Source organism: Gossypium hirsutum, chromosome D13 (genome assembly GCF_007990345.1).
Source record: "Gossypium hirsutum isolate 1008001.06 chromosome D13, Gossypium_hirsutum_v2.1, whole genome shotgun sequence".
NCBI classification, from domain to species: Eukaryota; Viridiplantae; Streptophyta; class Magnoliopsida; order Malvales; family Malvaceae; genus Gossypium; species Gossypium hirsutum.
The window spans coordinates 48,339,516-48,358,360 of NC_053449.1; the positions used below are offsets into that span (position 1 = coordinate 48,339,516).

Genomic DNA, 18,845 nt, shown 5'->3' on the forward strand with positions numbered 1-18,845 from the left:
GTAAATAGCCATTGGAATAGCTTGAGTTGAACATATTTAGATATGTATATATATGTGTGTGGCTTTATCATGTTGTTGTTTTTTATATGGATGAGTGATAAATAAATTATGGATATGTTGATGAATGGTTTGAGATAACATGGTTGGTAAAATATGTATATATGTTATATGACCAATTAGGTAAGATTGAATACTTAGACATATGGGGGGTGTATTGACATGTATTGAACTTGAGTTTGGCTTGAATTGAAGGTCTTATTGTGACTTGTGATTATGCAAATTGTTGTGTTTAGATGAATACCAAAATGGAGTTGGAAATAAGGCTTCAAAATGGCATATTTTGTCCACACAGGCAAACACATGGGCATGTGTCTCAGCTATGTGTGACACATGGCCTATCACATGGTCTTGGGTCTGGCCGTGTGTCCCCTACATCTTTAAAAATTGAGAAACAAAATGCTAAAGAATGTTCACACAACCTGGCACACGGGCGTGTGGCTTGGTCGTGTAACCCTTGTACCTAATTAATGCAAGTCAGTACGCTTACATGGCCTAGTACACGAATGTGTGGCTTAACCGTGTGATCCAAGTCAGTGAGCACCCTAATTTGGACACGGGCTGGGACACGAACATGTGATCCAACTCTATATATTGCATTTATAGTGTATCCCCTGTGATACTTTTGGTTGGCTTCATGAACTGTCCAGTAGATTTCATTGGAACTCTTGTTCTTTTACACAACGCCATCACTAAGTAGGGGAAGAAAACCTCGAATTTTTTACCATTAATATAGTACTTCATATTATGGTGGATCCAAGTCATGCACACCTGTTTCTTCTGCAAAATAGCATATAGCAAAACTACTCGAAAAGTATTGGCATTAGAGACATTTAAAGAATGAGCAATTCAGGTGCATAAAAACTGTATTCACCTCTTTTCAATTGGAAACATAATTGCTTGATTAAAAGACATAGAGATATTAGTACTAAGGCGACATTTCCATTCACCCCTACCCTCAGTTAAATAGCTTATAACATTATCCGTATTAATATCTCTAAAATATTCTAAATCGCTTTCTTCCACAAAATCAGATTCATAATATGGAGCGTTATAAAACTCATAAAGCGCTCTAGGGGTGACGAGCACATTGTCCCCTCGAATCGGTATAGTTCCTCAATTGGCACCCTTTGGTCTCCTAGACTCTTGGTCCCTAAAAGATGCATAGAATTCTTATACTACTAGGACTATGGTAGAGTCCTTAGGGGTTACAAAAAAGTGTTCCCACATGTGGTATTGAACCAAGGTCCAAATTTCCCTACCCAAAATCATCGATGGTTCAAATCTTTGTTCTTGTATAAACGTCTTTCCTTGAAGTTCTAAAAAAATTCTCGACGTTTAGGTTTTAAAAAACTTGAGGGATTTGTCACCACTGATGGTTCAGGTTCGCTATTTCTTCTGGCTTCTCTAAGAGGCCTTTTTGATAAAATTTTTAACTAGAAGAATTAACTAGATATCAAGCAATATATTTTGAATGCAACAAAACAGTAAAATTCTAAGTTGGAACTTTTAACTTTGACTTGAAAGCTCATTACTTCGTTCGAAGGTTTGTTCCAAAATTTTTATGAATGTGGATTGTTTAACCTACACTTAAAAAAACAAAGATGAGAAGAAATATTGTAGCAAAATAAAGAGAAAATAGATTTTAAGTTTTTAGCGATTTTGAGAGGTTGTTGAGAGGATTTGAGGCTAATGAATGGTTAAAACTATTTAAGATTGTTTTTAGGTTTAACTTTTTTTTTGTATTTTATCCTTAAAAATCAGGTTAAAATAATGGTTAAGCCGTCGAGTTACATAACGGGTCAAGTTAACTTAGCAAAAAATTGTAGTGATGTCGCAACATAATGGTTTTGTGTCGTGACACCCCTAGCAGGATACCAATGTCGTGAGATTAGGGTTTGATGTCACGACACACTTTGAAATTTTGAACTTAGGTAGTATACTGATTACTTTGTCGCGACACAAAGTTTTTATTTCGCGACATCGAGCTAAATTGCTCAATTTCTTAAACCTATTAGTGGTGTCACAGCATGGAGGTTCTGTGTTACGACATCGACTCTGTTTCGACCCCTCTTCTCGAATTTCAGAGTGTGCGGAACAAATATAACCTAATTGGAAAAATATTAAATCCTAATATAAATGAGTCCTAATGTAATTCCTCCATGCTTTAGAGCACACATTACCCTTACTGTAAAATGATTAAGGTGGGAACAAGAAAACTTCCATGAGAAGGTTGAATCCTTGTTGATGTATTGACAACAAGATTTATTTGCTCCAAGCAGGCAAACAGTACCTACAAGAAAATAATATGGCAAGAAATATGAAATATAATATAAAGGACAATAAGTTAATAAATAAAATGAAATAAGCACTAGTAATACAATAAAAGAAACAAAATTTACAATAAGAAATAAAGTTTTTTTAAAAACTAGGACGATTTGTGTTGCCACCATAGAAGAACTCTCAGTTGGTTCTCGACATTTTAATTCGACATTTGTTCCTCTATTGATGTATATGAACAAACCTATCCGGTTGATTCTATTGATGGTGCCTTATTTGCGACCTACATGACATCTAGATTGTGAGCCATTTAGTACCAAATTTGAGCTAACCCCAAATTGTTTTTCGGGGTATTATTTCTTTCAGCTTCCTCCTCTCCTGTTGCATGAGGCTTTAGTTACTCGAGTCTTGCTACCGTTGTCGAATGAGAATGAATCAAACTGCTCAACCTTATCGGTTGGCACCTTCTCTACTATGGCCATAAAGTATATTGGCTTTTCTACACTTTCATTCAATATCGGTTTAGGCTCCATGTTAATGGTTAGTTTATCTTTCACTTCTACATTTACGATTAGTTCTATTGCTATGTCAATTGGATCAGAGACCATTTCAACTATGTTCAACTCATCCACATGATCTTTAGTTACAAGCTCCAGTTAAATCTCACCATAAATTTCATAATGGTCATAAATAATATAAGAGTTCTCATGATCCAAGTTGTGAATGTCAGACATGTCATTTTTCCTTGGAGGCAGCGCTTCAGATATTTCTTGCATCATTTTCAACATTTGCACCATCATGTTTGACATGTTTCATAATACCTCAAAGTTGTTTATCCTGGTGGTTTCACATGAAGGCATCTCATTCGAATCATAGGGAGGATTGTTTGTGGTATTAATAAGTGGTTGCAAAGGTGACCCACCTCTAAAGAACAATGATGCTAGGGGTGTTTGAAACACTACCAGTGGATAAATACATTGTGTCAAATAACCTAATTGTGAATAGAATGATGGAATTGTAGGTGATGATAGATACATCGGTGTTGTTGTCAACAGTGAATTGTGTGGGGAAAATGGGTTTGGAAAACACAGCGAAGAAAATTTAAGGAAAAACCAAAGTTTTAAAAATTTTCCAAAACAAGATCTTGGTTGTGATATCTAAAGTAATACACACTTATTCAAAATTGTATCTTTTCGATTCGTCTAGGATGAGCACTTTGACCGATTAGTCTTCTCCACTATCTTCAAGCTCATGTCTGTCGAGTGTGGGCTCACTTGAAATCAAAAAACTTTTCATAAAAATTACCAGTAGGGTAATTTTGCAATTTGTCTAAACTTTTGGGTCAAGTTGTAAACAGAAAAATATCTCTAGAAAATTTCTAAAATAATCTCTTCAGAGAATTTTCTCTCCACAACTTTCTCTTGAATTCAACTGTGTCAAATGATGACCCAAGGCTCTCTTTATATAAGAGAGAGAGTTTAGAGAGTTCAACTACGATTGGACTTAATCACTTTAATATTAAATTAATATAATATTTATCAAAATAAATATTAAATTAAATTGAAACATTAAATAAAATTTAATATTAAGATAATCACTTTAATACTAAATTGATAAAATACTATTAAGATAAGTATTAAATTTAATTTAATATTAAACTATTAAAATAATATTATTTTTGGAATAGTTAATCTAAAATCAAATTCTCTGGTAGATTCTCAATAGGAGTGTAACTCTTCCACTTCTCAACTGTCGAAGGCCAATCGCCACCGGCCATCACGATGCTACAGTCGGCCATTGCGACGCCACCGTTGCAGCCACCGGCATCACTATGTTTGATGATGCAGGTGTGACAACCTTACGGCACCCCGAGCCGATTCGACTGTTGTTGATTCGGTCCAGGTCAATGACGACCCGACCAGTCCGGTCTAGCCACCGATTGGACTAATAGCCCGATTTGACCAATTTTGGGGTCTTGGTCTTGGTCTCGGTTTTGGGCTCCCGGACCCATTTCACGATATCAAGTCAAATTTTCAAGTTCAATTACCTATTTGGGCCAATTGTCTGACTTCAAAATTAACTTTCAAAAATATCATATTAATTTTAATTAATTTGATTAATTTAATTTTACTTGATCAAAATTAATTTTTTCAAAACTCACTTAGATTTTCCAAATTAATATTTCAAGAAAATTTTTTAATCAAATTCTCTAGTTAAATAATTCTCACGAACACCTATTTAATTCCACATCGAATAAATTGAATCAATTAAATTATTCCTAAAGTCGTAGAATTTTCTTCTGAATCAAATGCAATCCAGTTGAGCTTTCGTTGAGCTAGCGGAGGGACCAATCAGACATATACAATTAGGCTCTAGTGATTGCAATTATGTCCAAAAACATCGTTCTTATAATTCACAATTGCTAAATCATGGAGTTAGTCCACAAGAAGTAGCATGATTGAAAATTCCTTATTGTATACTATTTACGAAAGCAATTCATCCTACTGCTTTGTCCAATGACTTCGTTATGTTTGTGTTACCCTTATAAGATATCATTTACTCCTTTGAGTTAAATCCCTTCACTTAATACAATCCTATTTTATCTCATTGTCAGTATCATGTCTTTTTAATGATTAATATGATCACTGTCAACAAATGACTGTGATAAATTGCTTGTTCGAGAATGAGCAACTCATGGCCACGTTGCATATTTATCAATCCACACAATACCATTGAGAGTATATCAATAACTCTTTAATTGAGCTATCAATTTGATAAATGTCAAAAGTAACATGTTTCAGCCTCATAGCTCAATTAAAGAGTTAATGGTATCCTCTCATTGGCATTGTGTGGATTCATAAATATGAAATGTGGCCATGGGTTGCTTTTTCTCGAACGAGGAATTTATCACAGTCATTTGTTTACAGTGATTATAGTAATCATTAAGAAGACACAATGCTAACAATGAGAGAGAATAAAACTGTATTAAGTGAACAGATTTAACTCAAAGGAATCGAGGATACCATATGAGGGTAACACACATATGACGAGGTCATTGGACAAAGCAGTTTGATGAATTGCTTTCGTAAAGATTATACAATAAGGAGTTTTCAATCACGGTACTTATTGTGGACTGACTCCATGATTAAGTAATTACGAATTATCACAATGATGCTTTTGGACATAATAGCAATCACTAGAGCCTAATTGTATATGTTTGGTTAGTCCCTCTGCTAGCTAAACAAAAGCTCGATGGGATTGCATTTGAATTAAAAGAAAATTCTACAGCTTTGGGAGTAATTTAATTGAGTCAATTTATTCGAAGTGTAATTAAATTAGGTGGTCGTAAGAATTGTTCAACTAGAGAATTTAATTAAAGAATTTTCTTGAAAAATTAATTTGGAAAATCTAAGTGATTTTTGAAAAAAATTAATTTTGATCAACTAAAATTAAATTAATCAAATTAATTAAAATTAATATGATATTTTTGGAAGTTAATTTTCAAATCAGACAATTGGCCCAATGGATAATTGAACATGAAAATTGGCCTTGATATCATAAATTGAGCCCGGGAGCCAAAAATCGAGACCAAGAATCAAAAACTAGTCAAACCGAGCTCGATATGTGAAATCGGGCTGTCAGTCCAACCAGTGGCTAGACCGGATTGGTCAGGTCATCATTGACCCAAATCGAACCGATAGCAGCCTAACATGCTTGGGGTGTCGTAAAGGTGTCGCACCTGCATCACCAGACATGCGGTGTCAATGGCTACGACGATGGCATCCCGGTGGCCGGTAGCAGTTGGTTATCGGTGATTGAGCATTGGAAGGTTTACACTCTTACTAGGATTTTACCAGAGAATTTGATTTCAGATTAATTATACCTAAAATAATATTATTTTAATAATTTAATATTTAATTTAATTTAATACGTATCTTAATAGTATTTTTATTAATTTAATATTAAAGTGATTATCTTAATATTTAATTTAATTTAATGTTTATCTACCAGATAAATATTCTATTATTTTAATAAAATTTAATATTAAATTTATTCTAATATTTATCTTGATAAATGTTATATTAATTTAATATTAAAATGATTAAGTTTAATCATAGTTGAACTCTCTAAACTCTCCATATATAAGAAGAGCCTTGGGTCATTATTTCACACACTTGAATTCAAGAAAAAGTTGTAGAGATTCTCTAAAGAGATTATTCCAGAAAATTTCTAGAGATATTTTTATAATTTACAACTTGACCCAAAAGTTCATAGAAATTACAAAATTACCCCACTGGTAATTTTTGTGATTTTTTTATTCGAAGCGGTCCCACAGTTGGCAGACGTGAGCTTGAGGATAGTGGAGAAGACTACTCAATCAAAGCGCTCATCCTAGACGAATCGAAAAGGTACAATTTTGATTTAGTGTTTATTACTTTAGATATCACAACCGAGATCTTGTTTTGGAAAAATTTTTAAAACTTTGGTTTTTCCCTAAATTTATTTTCCACTGCATTTTCCAAACCCGTTTTTCCAACAATCCTCACAGGCTGCCACAAGCTATGTGCCAGACCGTGTGGATTTCCCGAATCGTACTCCAAACATGCGAAAAAACGTAACTTTAAAGTTTTTCAGGCATTCCAAGACCTATATATGATACACATAAGAATATAAGAGGGAGTTGTCAATAAATACTCAAGAAAATGACTCGGAAAACACTATTAAAGCTGACTCTAAAGCATATTTCCATCAAGATTGAAGATCTCATTTTAATTTCTTTGAAGTTTATTGTGAATTTCTTTATTTCTTGTGGTTATACTATCTTTGAGATGTTTTTATTTGCGATTATGAACTAATTTTCCAAATACCTAGAGAGATGAACCCTAGGATGAATTATGTTATTTGATTTCTATTTTTACGCAATAAATACTTGGATCTTATTCTCAATTATGTGTGCTTAATTCTTATTTTGATATTTCTAGACTATTAATCCATGTTTGATTTGCTTGAATCAGAGGAGAGATAGACCATGTTTAATAGTAGATCTAGCATAATTGAGTGGAGTTGTATGCAATCCTATAAACAGGACGATATAAATCTTCCGAATTAGAGTCAAATCTAATAGCGGAATCCAGAATTCGAGTTAATACGACAATGGAGGTTTTAATTAGAAAGAAATTTCAATTAATCAACCTAGAGTCAGTTGCTCTTAGTCTTGAAGAGAGATATTATCATAATTTAGAGATTTCTACATATCAAGATACTAAGTGAAGAAATTACGTAATATAGATTGATACTGACAAATGAAATCTAGGTGGATCCTTTCCTAGATATTGTTTCACTTCTTGGTTGTTAATCGTTTGTTTTCCTTATTTGTTCTTTGTCGTGCTCATTAGTTAATTAATTTAGTTAATTTTAGTTTTAATCAATCTCTTCAATTTTTCAGTTAAATGATAGAAAAACAGTAATTATTAGTACTATTAGTCCTCGTGGGAACGATATCTTTGCTCACTGTAGCTATACTATTAATTGATAGGTACACTTGCCTTAGTTAGATTTTTCGTTAGTTTACGACTACATCAGAATTCCACTATTTTTAGTAAAGTCATGTCATTCATAATTCATGTACCCAACATACCGGCTACGGGCTCGATCATCTTTAGAGCATATGCCTCCACTTATATCAAAGCACATGAGTTGCATACGCATGGTCAGTGACTAACTCAGGATTTAGGTAAATCACACCATGAACGCCACAAGTGAATTAATTCACAAACGGATTCAGAATTAATTCATCTTGGGTCCAGTCCAATGTATCATTCTACCAATGAATACATATATGTCTCTACCCGTGGAGTCAACTATTCCAATAGCCAAGACTAGCCATCTCCCCAATTGGAATTGTAGACGACATAATAATTCTTCTCAGTATTTGAATCAAATGTTCACTTTGATTCTTTTACGGGATTACAGACTCATTTAGATGATCTACTGAAGTAAGTTGTCTTTCTCGCAATGTAAATGTTCTTACAATGTCACTTATCTTCAGTTTGAACTTAGACAATCAATAAGCTAATATTTGTTTGTCACAATTTCGCTATGCATGCAAAATATAAAAGAAAGACATAATAGTGAAATGTGAAATTAATTTTATTTATTTATTCATCGTTCAAATAAATAGAAAATAGTTACATGTTTAATACAATATGAGCACAATTCCCAACAAATTGTAATATGGTCCTAGAGATGGAGGTGATGCAAAAAATATTCTTGGAGAAGGTGTTGATGCATAGTATGATGGTGCATAATGTGGTGCTTGTGTACAAAGAATGGGGTTAGTAAAAGCACTAAAAAAATATGAACCATACTGACTGGGAGGTGATGTACCCATCGCTATAGTATTTTGGGTTGGAGTTGATGATGATGAACTCAACACATGTACTCCCAATCGCGACCTTATATGGGGCCGTCTTGGCCTTATTTGATGACATTGTTTACTCCTTTCCTCCTCTGACAATGGATATGGCTTACCGTGAAGTCTAAACCATGTCATGTAATATGAAGAGGACGATAAATTCGGTTGGACAATTGATTCGCGCATAAGTATAAAATCGTACCTATATTTCCAGATGTAGATATATTTGGCATGAAATTTAGGCCAATCTTTATTGGTTCTCTCTGCAAGTCGATCTTGTGAAGTTCATCGAGCTCTTGGGGTGACGTCGGAATACTTTACATAAACCTAAACTGACGCATCACTCAGTCGAATTTGTGCATCTCAATCATTGCAAAAACTATCAATGACACTTTGACGTGCCATATATTTCAATTCGCCAAAAATTCAATCATGATGTATTCTTGAATTATCGGATCAAAGTATAGAATTCACTCAAACTATAGTACAAAGTTATAAATTTTATTACGTACCTGATACTAAATTTCAAATCCTTACGTAAATATTATATAATTCAAAAACTAACATTGGTTTCTGATCGCTGATCTAACAATAGCCGGATATCTTTGAGCTTATTCGGTATACTCACATGACTCATGTCATTGTTCCACCTATTCAAATAATACGTTATTTCAAAAATATAATAATGAAAATATATTATGATAGCTCTATTATTAAATGAATTTTACCTTATAACAAGTGAGAATTCATAAGGGGTGTTTACTCGGGGATGTAAAAATGGTAGGTGGTACCATGCCCATGACTGAAGAAAGAGTATGCAACCATCGATTTTAATTTTTTGTGCTTCCATTGTTCGACACATCTCTCGATATAATTTTGCCAACATAGCTAATCCCCAACTGAGTCGCCCTGCTTATTTTAAGTCAACTAGTTGTAGGAGCCACCTTAAATGCACCAGATTTCAAAATTTATCTGGCATTAGAAGACCCTTGATTAACCTCTATATGAATGTTTGCGCGTATTGTTGTCTTTCAACTGCACTAGTGAAGTTGTCGATATACGAGAAATTGTCTTCTAACCATTTCATCTCTATCCGACTACAACTAAACTTGTCTGGCACCTTGCCTAATTGTTGGTAACAAATTGCATTCCAATCGCTAACGCCCACTACCCTCATAATGACTGCCCCATCAACTGGTAAACCAAGTTGTAATTCTACTTCCTCAAGTGTAATTGTACACTCACCGCAGGGAAGATGAAAAGTGTGTGTCTCGAGTCTCAATCTTTCCACCAAAGCATTGATAAGTGCGGGCTCCAATTTAGTGCCCTTGAGCATACGAGACACGTGTAAGAATCCCACCTCTTACAATGTTATTCAATAACACGTGGTTCCCTCATACTTAAATTGTGTATATACATCTCGGTAATCCGATCTTCGGTCTGATTATCTAAACATAAAAAATTTATAAAATTAATAATGTGAATGACTTAATAATTATATTAATTAAAATAATAATAATATTATTTTCTTACCGTTTGTAATTGAATGTTGGAAATATGTTTGTCATCCAAATGAATAAGAGGCATTGACATTTTTAAAATTATAAAAATCAAATAAAATCAAAGAAATTACGAAACATAAAATTAAGACAAGAAGAATTTGAGAGAAATTGAATGAAAAATTAAGAATAAAATGGTTGAGAGAATTGAAAGAATAGATGAATAGGATTGAGAGAATTGGGAGACTGGGATTTGAATGAAAAAAATGAGTTGGGTATATATAGTAAATAAACTAACCGTTAGAAAAAAAATTCTAGTCGTTTGAAAAAAAATTGTTGAAAATTAAACTAGCCGTTAGATTTTCCGACCGTTGCAAAAAATATCGTTGGACGAAAATGCATTCAGCATGACGCGTTTTCAGCTAAGGTGACAGTAAGGAGGCTGAAAGCTCCTATAGGAGGCGTTTTCTGTTTCTCTTTTCAAAATAAACATATTTCCATAAATCTGAAAAAAATCCGACTTAATTCCCTAATTAACTTTTAAAATTGGTATTTTACCTAATAAACCCAAAAATTAATTAGAATGTGTTAAATATAATTGTATAATATAATTTTTAATAACAATATTTATATAACTGTATAATCTAGTGTTAAATATAATTTGTCAGTGTCACAACTTAAAGGGTCTCCTATTGGCAAAAGTGTTTCAGATTTTGGCAAATTTTCAAATTGCATCGAAGAGATGCAGCATTAGATATAGGACCACTTACAAATCGATATGGTGTCAATCCAGCCACATGTCTTTAAATAATTTTAAAATCAATCTAAAATTCAACTTCTTCTTTTTTCAAAAATTAAGGGCTTGAAATTAAAAGAAAAGGTAAAGTCAACTCGTGAGATTGGGTGAGTGGATGAAAGGCTAATATCATCTCAGGATGTCATAATATCTCGCTATGCTCGTGGTTGTTAAAACAATTTAGTCATTTTCTTCTGATCAAAATTTGGCAAGTTTTCAAATTGCATTGAAGAGATGCAGCCTGCACTAGCATTAGATATAGGTCCACATAGATGGTGTCAATCGAGCCACATGTCCAGGGCCTTGGAATTATTTAAATTTAGAAAAGTAACACATTTTCTTTTGGGGATTACTATTTTGATCTCCCTTTATCCATCTCTGATCTTCTTTTTACCTTTTTGCCATCAAAATAGATGACGTTGAGCACTGCGGGGATCCATCTTCACTGCACACTATTCATCAAAAATTACTAACTTGTATCATAAATCTTAAAATTTTATATTATAAAAATAATCTACGTTCATTTTATAAAGTTATAATTAAAATTATATTATTTAAATCCTAAAAAACTTCTAAAATTATGACAAAAAAAATGTTATAAACAGTTTCACAATATATTTATTTATAAATATTTATGACTAAAAAAAGATGAACATAATTTATTTACGCGTTCATGCTATATATTATAAAAATAATTTACTTATTTAAAAAAAGTTTTATAATTTTTTTATAAAAGGTTAAAGTATCTTGCAAGTCCTTATCTTAAAAAGATTGTATCAAATTAGTCCCTATAATATCTTGATGGAGGCCGTAAGTCTTGTTTAGGGACTTTTTCTCACTTAATATTTTAAAAACATACAAGGTTTTTAATATTTGATTTCAACCATGAATGATCAATGTATGACAAGTGTCGAAACCGCTTTTTTGAAAACAAAAATTTGAGTTGTCGACTTTAAAAAACAAAAACTAGAGTCGCCACCGATCCTTTATTAGGGTATGATCGGCTCACCTTAAAAATTATTTTGGTCTGCGAATTTTAAGAAAACAGGTTCGGGAGTCAGTTACGCACGAGGAAGGGTTAGCACCCTCATAACGCCCAAAATCGGTACCAAATTGATTATTAGATGTCTTAGTGTCGAAAGTTTAAAAAAGATTTTAAAATAAGTTTGAATGATGAAATTTGCAAAAGGATAATCAATTGTTCAAGTCATGTAAAGAAATCGAGTCCCAATACGTTAGGGTACAATTCCTCATAATCCCCGAACTCTGAATATCACTTTTATTTTATACGAAAATCTTCATTCCAAGAAAGTAACATGCCACACCCAATACGTTAGGGTACAACAAGTTAAGTTCCCAAAAATGATTTTTATGCATTTTGAATGAAAATATTCTCGATCATCTAGGATTGACAAAGAAAATCAGAACCCAATACGTTAGGGCTCAATTTCCCTCGAAAATCCCAAACCTCAAATAATATTTTTATTCAAAAAAAAACCTTTAAGTTAAGAAAATAACTTTGATGCATAGTTAAAAACCAAAATATATTTTCAAAAGAGTATGTTAAAAGTTAATATACAATATGATACAGGTCCTTTAATTTAAAGCATATATACATAAATATTTACAAATATATATACAAATACAATATAACAATAAAGCTGCAAACATGTGTTTACACATATCTAACACATATACCCGTATACATGCAAATAAAAGGAATAAAATATATCCAATAAAACAAACAACAAATATGTATTCAAAATAAAAAAAAAATGTATATATATTTACAGAATAACATGTATAAGTGCATATATATATAATATAAGATATATAAAAAAGAAAATAAAATAAGGATATAAGGAAAATGTATGTATAAATATATGCATATATTATATTTTATATAAAACAAATGCGCATGTGTATGTATTTTATGAAAAAAAAAATTCTAAAAATGTATGTATATATATTTATAAAATAAAAAACAATGAAAACCAAATAATAATGAAACATATATAATAAGTATATAAAAAGTAAAAAAAATGTATATGTATAAGAATAATAACAAAACTAATAAATGACTAATAAATGATTTAAAAAAAATCTTAAGGGCTGAATTTAAAATAAATTTTTTTAAAAAAAGGGCCACTTCAATACGCGCGTAACAGTGGAGGATCAAAAAGGCAATATGCCCATTGATCCCACGGCGCCGTTTCAACGCAATCCGCAGTCCTGGATGGTGGACCAAATCGAAACAGGCGCCAAATTTCTGTGGCAAAATTGCAAATGCGCGCAATACCGCATTTAAAATCAAAACAAAGGAAGAAGGACTAGACCCGCAAATATCCCACCTGACGTCAGAGCGCGCGGATCCTTCCCTTCGGGTCGGGTCACTGCACGGGTCAGGCCTGGGAAAACGGCGCCATTTTGAATGTTATTTAAAACAAAATTCTCCCTTAAAAAAACATTTGAAACAGAGTAAAAGAAAAAAAAATAAAAAAAAACACTCAAAGGTCCTCTGGTGCTCTGCTAGGGTTTCGCCCCTAGCATCATCGCGCCATCTCTCGGCCCACGCCGGCGCTCCGACCACGACGGAGATGGCCACCGGTCCGGCGTCCTCGGCGAATGAGGTAAGTTTTTTTGTTATTTCTTTTTTAAAAAAACGCAAAAGAAAATAAAATAAAATAAATAAAAATGCTAGAACCCGATTCACCTTGAATCAAAAACAATCTGATTTTTCCAAAGTTTTTTTTCTATTTCTTGCGTATTCTCTCTGTGTATTTTCGTTAATACCATCCCCCCTTTACATGTTAAAAATAGCCTTTTATAGGCCGAAGAAAAAAAAACAATATTGTTTGCTGTTTTTTCTCTTTGGACTCCTTGGGTCCGTTTTTCAGGTGTTCGTGGAGAGTTTGGCGCGCATGGAGAGGGGTTGGCCCCGAATCGTGCGGCGCTTGGAGAGGCTGCTGAAGGCTGTTGCGGCGCTAAGGCAGATGCGGCTGGAGAGGGGAGTCTGCCTAGGGTTTGGGTTGATTTATTTTTTTGCTGGGCTAGGAGTTGTTTTGGGCTTGTATTTTGGTTTTAGTGGCCCGGGTAATTTGGGCTTTGTACAACAAGTACATGTGACATTCTTCCCTAAATTATATGACATGTTTATCATACATATGCATGAACACACATTCGTAGTCATATAAAAATCATCATACTTAACACATATATAAAAGCATAAAAAATTAAATGACCCTCACCCGCCAAAGTTTCCACAATTCCATCCTAAAAATAAATAAAAATTACAAAATTCACCCCAAAGCATACTTTTGAGTCTTCTATTTTGCCACCACGAACTTCTAATGCGGTATCGATTCATGTTTCTGATGCGATATCGGTTCACGTTTCTTCTGACGGCCTGTCGTGGATGATCACGGGCTCTCAGGTCTTTTCAATTTCAGCTTTTTTCTGATTTCTGATTTTTTTTAGATTTTTTCCCTTTGACTTTCCTTTGACCGCCAGGTAAATAGCGGGGCCATCTAACACGACGATGATAGCATTAAAAAAATTTTAAATCCAGTGTACCGGTGTTTTTCGGGTATTTTTACAAAATTCATACCGATGCCGCCTGACATAGTGACGACACAAAAAAAATATTTTCTTTTTAAATGTAATGATGGTTGAATGATTGGGAGCACTAGAGGTGTTCATGGGCCGGGCCGGGCTGGGTTCGGGCCGGGCCGGGCCCAGAAAAAAATTTTGGCCCGGGTCCTAGGCCCGGGCCCAGCCTGGCCCGAAATATGGGCCTAGAATTTTGCCCAGACCCGGCCGGGAAAAAATTCATAAGCCCGGGCCCGGCCCGGCCCATTTTTTAAATAAATACCAAAAATTTATTTTAAAAATTAAAATAAAAATTTAAAAAAGTATTTTAAAAATATTTTAAAATTAAAAAAATTAAAAAAAGTATTTTAAAAAAATTTTTAAATTTAAAAAAATTAAAAAAAAGTATTTTAAAATTAAAAAATAAAAAAAATAAAAATATTTATTATTCGGGTCGGGTCGGGTCGGGCCGGGCCGGGCCCAGGCCAAAAAAGTGGTGCCCGAGGCCAACCCGTTTTTTAATTGGGCCTCATTTTTTTGCCCAAGCCCATATTTCGGGCCTATATTTTTACCCAAACCCTCCCATATTTCGGGCAGGCCGTCGGGCCGGGCCAGGCCGCCCGGCCCATGAACACCTCTAGTCAGCAGCAACTATACATTGTTGAATTTTTTTTATTTCTGTAAATAATTTGTAGTGTGCCTATTTTGATAAATAATTTTTTTTCCACATTATTGGAGTAAAAAAAGCCCAATAAATGACAGAAATTACTTGTATTTTTATTTTATATTTAAAATTAAAATAAATCATTATACTTATAATTATAATTAATAAATTACTAAATAAATCATTATGATAATTATAATTTGAAAGTATAACTTCTCTTGTGTTATACTTTTTCCTTAACCAAAACTTTTGTTTTACTGTTAAGAGAAAACTAATTTTTTATTTTTAATTAGAATTAAATTTTATTTAGGAAAAAATTAAACTAATATTATAAAAGAAGAAACAGGATTATATATGAAAATGTTAGATTATAAGTTACTTATTTGAGTTACAAAATACTTCTTTAATTATTATCCTAAATTTTTTTCTACCAAACTGCTTCTTTATTTATTACCCTATAACTTTTATCCTTAATTAATCATTAATATTTTACCCTATAAACCTTTTGTTTCTATTTTATAAAATAGTATTTTTCATATTAAATTTTAACTTTTTAAAAAAACTCATAATACAATATCATCTCCTTAAAAAATTAATAATTTTTTTATAAATTTTGTAAGTGTTTTTCGTTATTTTATAAAATAATATTTTATTTGATATACACAATTAGATTCGTGCATTATACAATATGCTCACTTAATAAAAAATAAATTCATTTAAAATTATATCCATGATCTAAATATGTGTAGGAATAAGATCATATTCTATATTACGATATATTAATAATAATCGAAAATATAAATTTATTAAATGATCAGTATTTAGCATTATAAATCGTAATATAATATTTGACCAACCAAACATATTTGTATCCTAACTAATAATGCAAATCGTATTGCTACTACAAATCACTATATTTTTTTAAATTAGATTCGCAATAGATTCGCGATGGAATGGTTAGGTCATCAATTCGTTGATTTAATCGGTTTGATTAAAAAATTATTAAAAATAAAATATTTGAAAAAATCTAATTCTAACTGTTTTGGACTAGTAATTACAGTTTGGATGGTTCCAACAGTTGAGTCAGATATATATATCATAACATTTTGTGGTGATGCTTCTCATCAGTGCTTTCTTTTGTTTTCGTTCTTCTTCTTTTTTGTTTTTGAAAGATCTCCTCTTCTTTGTGCTAATGGAGTTCGGAATACCCTTATTCCCTATATTCATCAGCTTTCTTCTTGTTTTGTTAATGGCAATTCGAAGCGTGAGGAAATCTAAAGCTAGGAGTTTAACTCAAAGGTTGATTCCAGGCCCACCGAAATTACCTTTGATCGGAAATCTGCACCAGCTCGCCGGTCCTACTCTACCCCATCGCACCCTGCGTGACTTGGCTACGAAATATGGCCCCGTCATGCACCTGCAACTCGGTCAAGTTTCAACTGTGGTCATTTCTTCTGCAGAAATGGCTGAAGAGATTATGAAAACACATGATATTGTCTTTGCTTCTAGGCCTTCACTCGTTGCGGCCAAGATTATAACTTATGAATGCACTGATATTGTCTTTGCACCATATGGAAAGTATTGGAGAAATCTGCGAAAAATTTGCACATCGGAGCTTCTGAGTGCGTCTCGGGTCGCCTCCTTCCGATCGATAAGAGAAGAGGAAGTGTTGAATCTCGTCAAAACCATAAAATCAAATGATGGGTTGGCTGTGAATCTGAGCCAGAAAGTTTTTTCAATGACTTATGGCATAACAGCGAGGGCAGCCTTTGGCAAGAAATGCAAATATCAAGATTCTTTCATATCAGTTGTTGCGGAGCAAACGAAGCTGGTTTCTGGTTTCTTTGTTTCCGAATTTTTTCCTTCACTTCAATTCCTGGATGTTGTTTCGGGTATAAAGTATAGAGTTGAAAAGACTCGTGCAGAAGCTGATAGGATTCTTGAGAGCATTGTTAATGATCACAAAGAAAGTAGAGCAAGAGGCAGAAGTAAAGATGACAGGGAAGATCTGGTTGATCTTCTTTTAAGGCTTCAGGAAGATGACGAATTCCCTTTAACTGATAACAATGTCAAAGCCATGATATTAGTGAGTCCATTATCTTTTACTGGAATTTGGTAATTGTTGTCAAAATTTTATGGCCATAATGTTATTTATAATTTTGTTTAGGATATTTTCACTGCCGGAAGTGAGACATCTGCATCAACTGTAGAATGGGCGTTGTCGGAAATGATTAAAAATCCAAGAGTTATGGCAAAAGCACAAGCAGAGGTAAGGCAGGTATTCCAAGGAAAAGGAAATGTGGATGAAACAGGCATTCATCAACTTCAATATCTAAAGTGTGTTATAAAAGAAACCTTAAGACTGCACCCTATTTTACCTTTATTGCTTCCAAGAGAATGTAGCAAGAATTGTGAGATTAATGGATTTGAGATACCTTCCAAGACCAGAGTGATTATCAATGCCTGGGCAATTGGGAGAGATCCAAATCATTGGGCTCAGCCTGAAAATTTTGACCCTGAAAGGTTTATCAACAGTTCAGTAAATTTCTTGGGAACAAATTTTGAGTTCATTCCATTTGGTGCTGGAAGAAGGATATGTCCAGGTATATTATTTGCAGTGCCAAATCTAGAGCTACCACTTGCCCAACTGTTGTTCCATTTTGATTGGAAGTTGCCGAAGCAAGAAGATATAGATATGACTGAGGAGTTTGGCTTGTCCGTGAGGAGGAAAAATGATCTAGTCTTAGTTCCTTCTCCTTACCATGCTTCTATTATCGTTTCCTAGAAGCACAAGGAGGATATATTTGTCTAGGCATAATATAGGTTAAATTCTGCTTTCTGTCCTTATATTTTGTGAAAGCTATGGAATTAGTAATTGCATTTTAATTTGATCAATTTTAGTTTCTATACTTTTTCGAATTGGTCACTTTTAGTCGAAACTCAAACAATAATAGTTAAATCAGTTTGGTTAAATTTAATTATTCATGTACTATATGTACATATGTAGATTTGATCCATATTCTTCAAATAGATCATTTTAAGTCTCTATACTTTTCTAATTTTAATATTTCAATCTTGACACAAGTAATAGTAGTTAATCATTATTTGGATTTTTAGTAAATAATATGTGGATAAAATAAGCTAATATGGTATTACACATAAAATAATACATCTGGCGCATAACCTTTGGAAATAATAAAACTTATATATTGAAGTAAAAATTGTTCCAGCACCCATCAACACATAGTCGAAGTAACATCTACTCAATCTATCCTATGGCATGTTAATTATATTTAACTCTACCCGAACAGTTAATAGGGTAACAACAATTCAATTCTGAATATATTTCAATTTCACAATTCATCATATTCAATTCATCAATCAAATAGTCATTTCATCTGCACAATAGCATGAATATTTCATCAATCAAAGTTAAATATTTTACATTTTCATCAATTTACACTATTTTTGGGTATTTTTACAAAATACATACTAGTGCTGCCTGATATAGTGGCCGCACAAAAAAATATTTTCTTTTTAAATATA

General features: G+C 33.0%; 1 protein-coding gene across 1 annotated transcript; it reads left to right on the forward strand.

Annotated features, from left to right (window-relative positions):
- Window positions 1-16,169: 16,169 nt before the first annotated feature.
- On the forward strand, window positions 16,170-18,194 carry LOC107918465 (cytochrome P450 71D10). The gene is made up of 2 exons (XM_016848037.2): window positions 16,170-17,385; window positions 17,467-18,194. Exons 1-2 carry the CDS (start codon window positions 16,414-16,416, stop codon window positions 18,082-18,084), a joined length of 1,590 nt encoding a protein of 529 aa, XP_016703526.2. The 5' UTR covers window positions 16,170-16,413; the 3' UTR covers window positions 18,085-18,194.
- The last annotated feature ends 651 nt before the right edge of the window (window positions 18,195-18,845 follow it).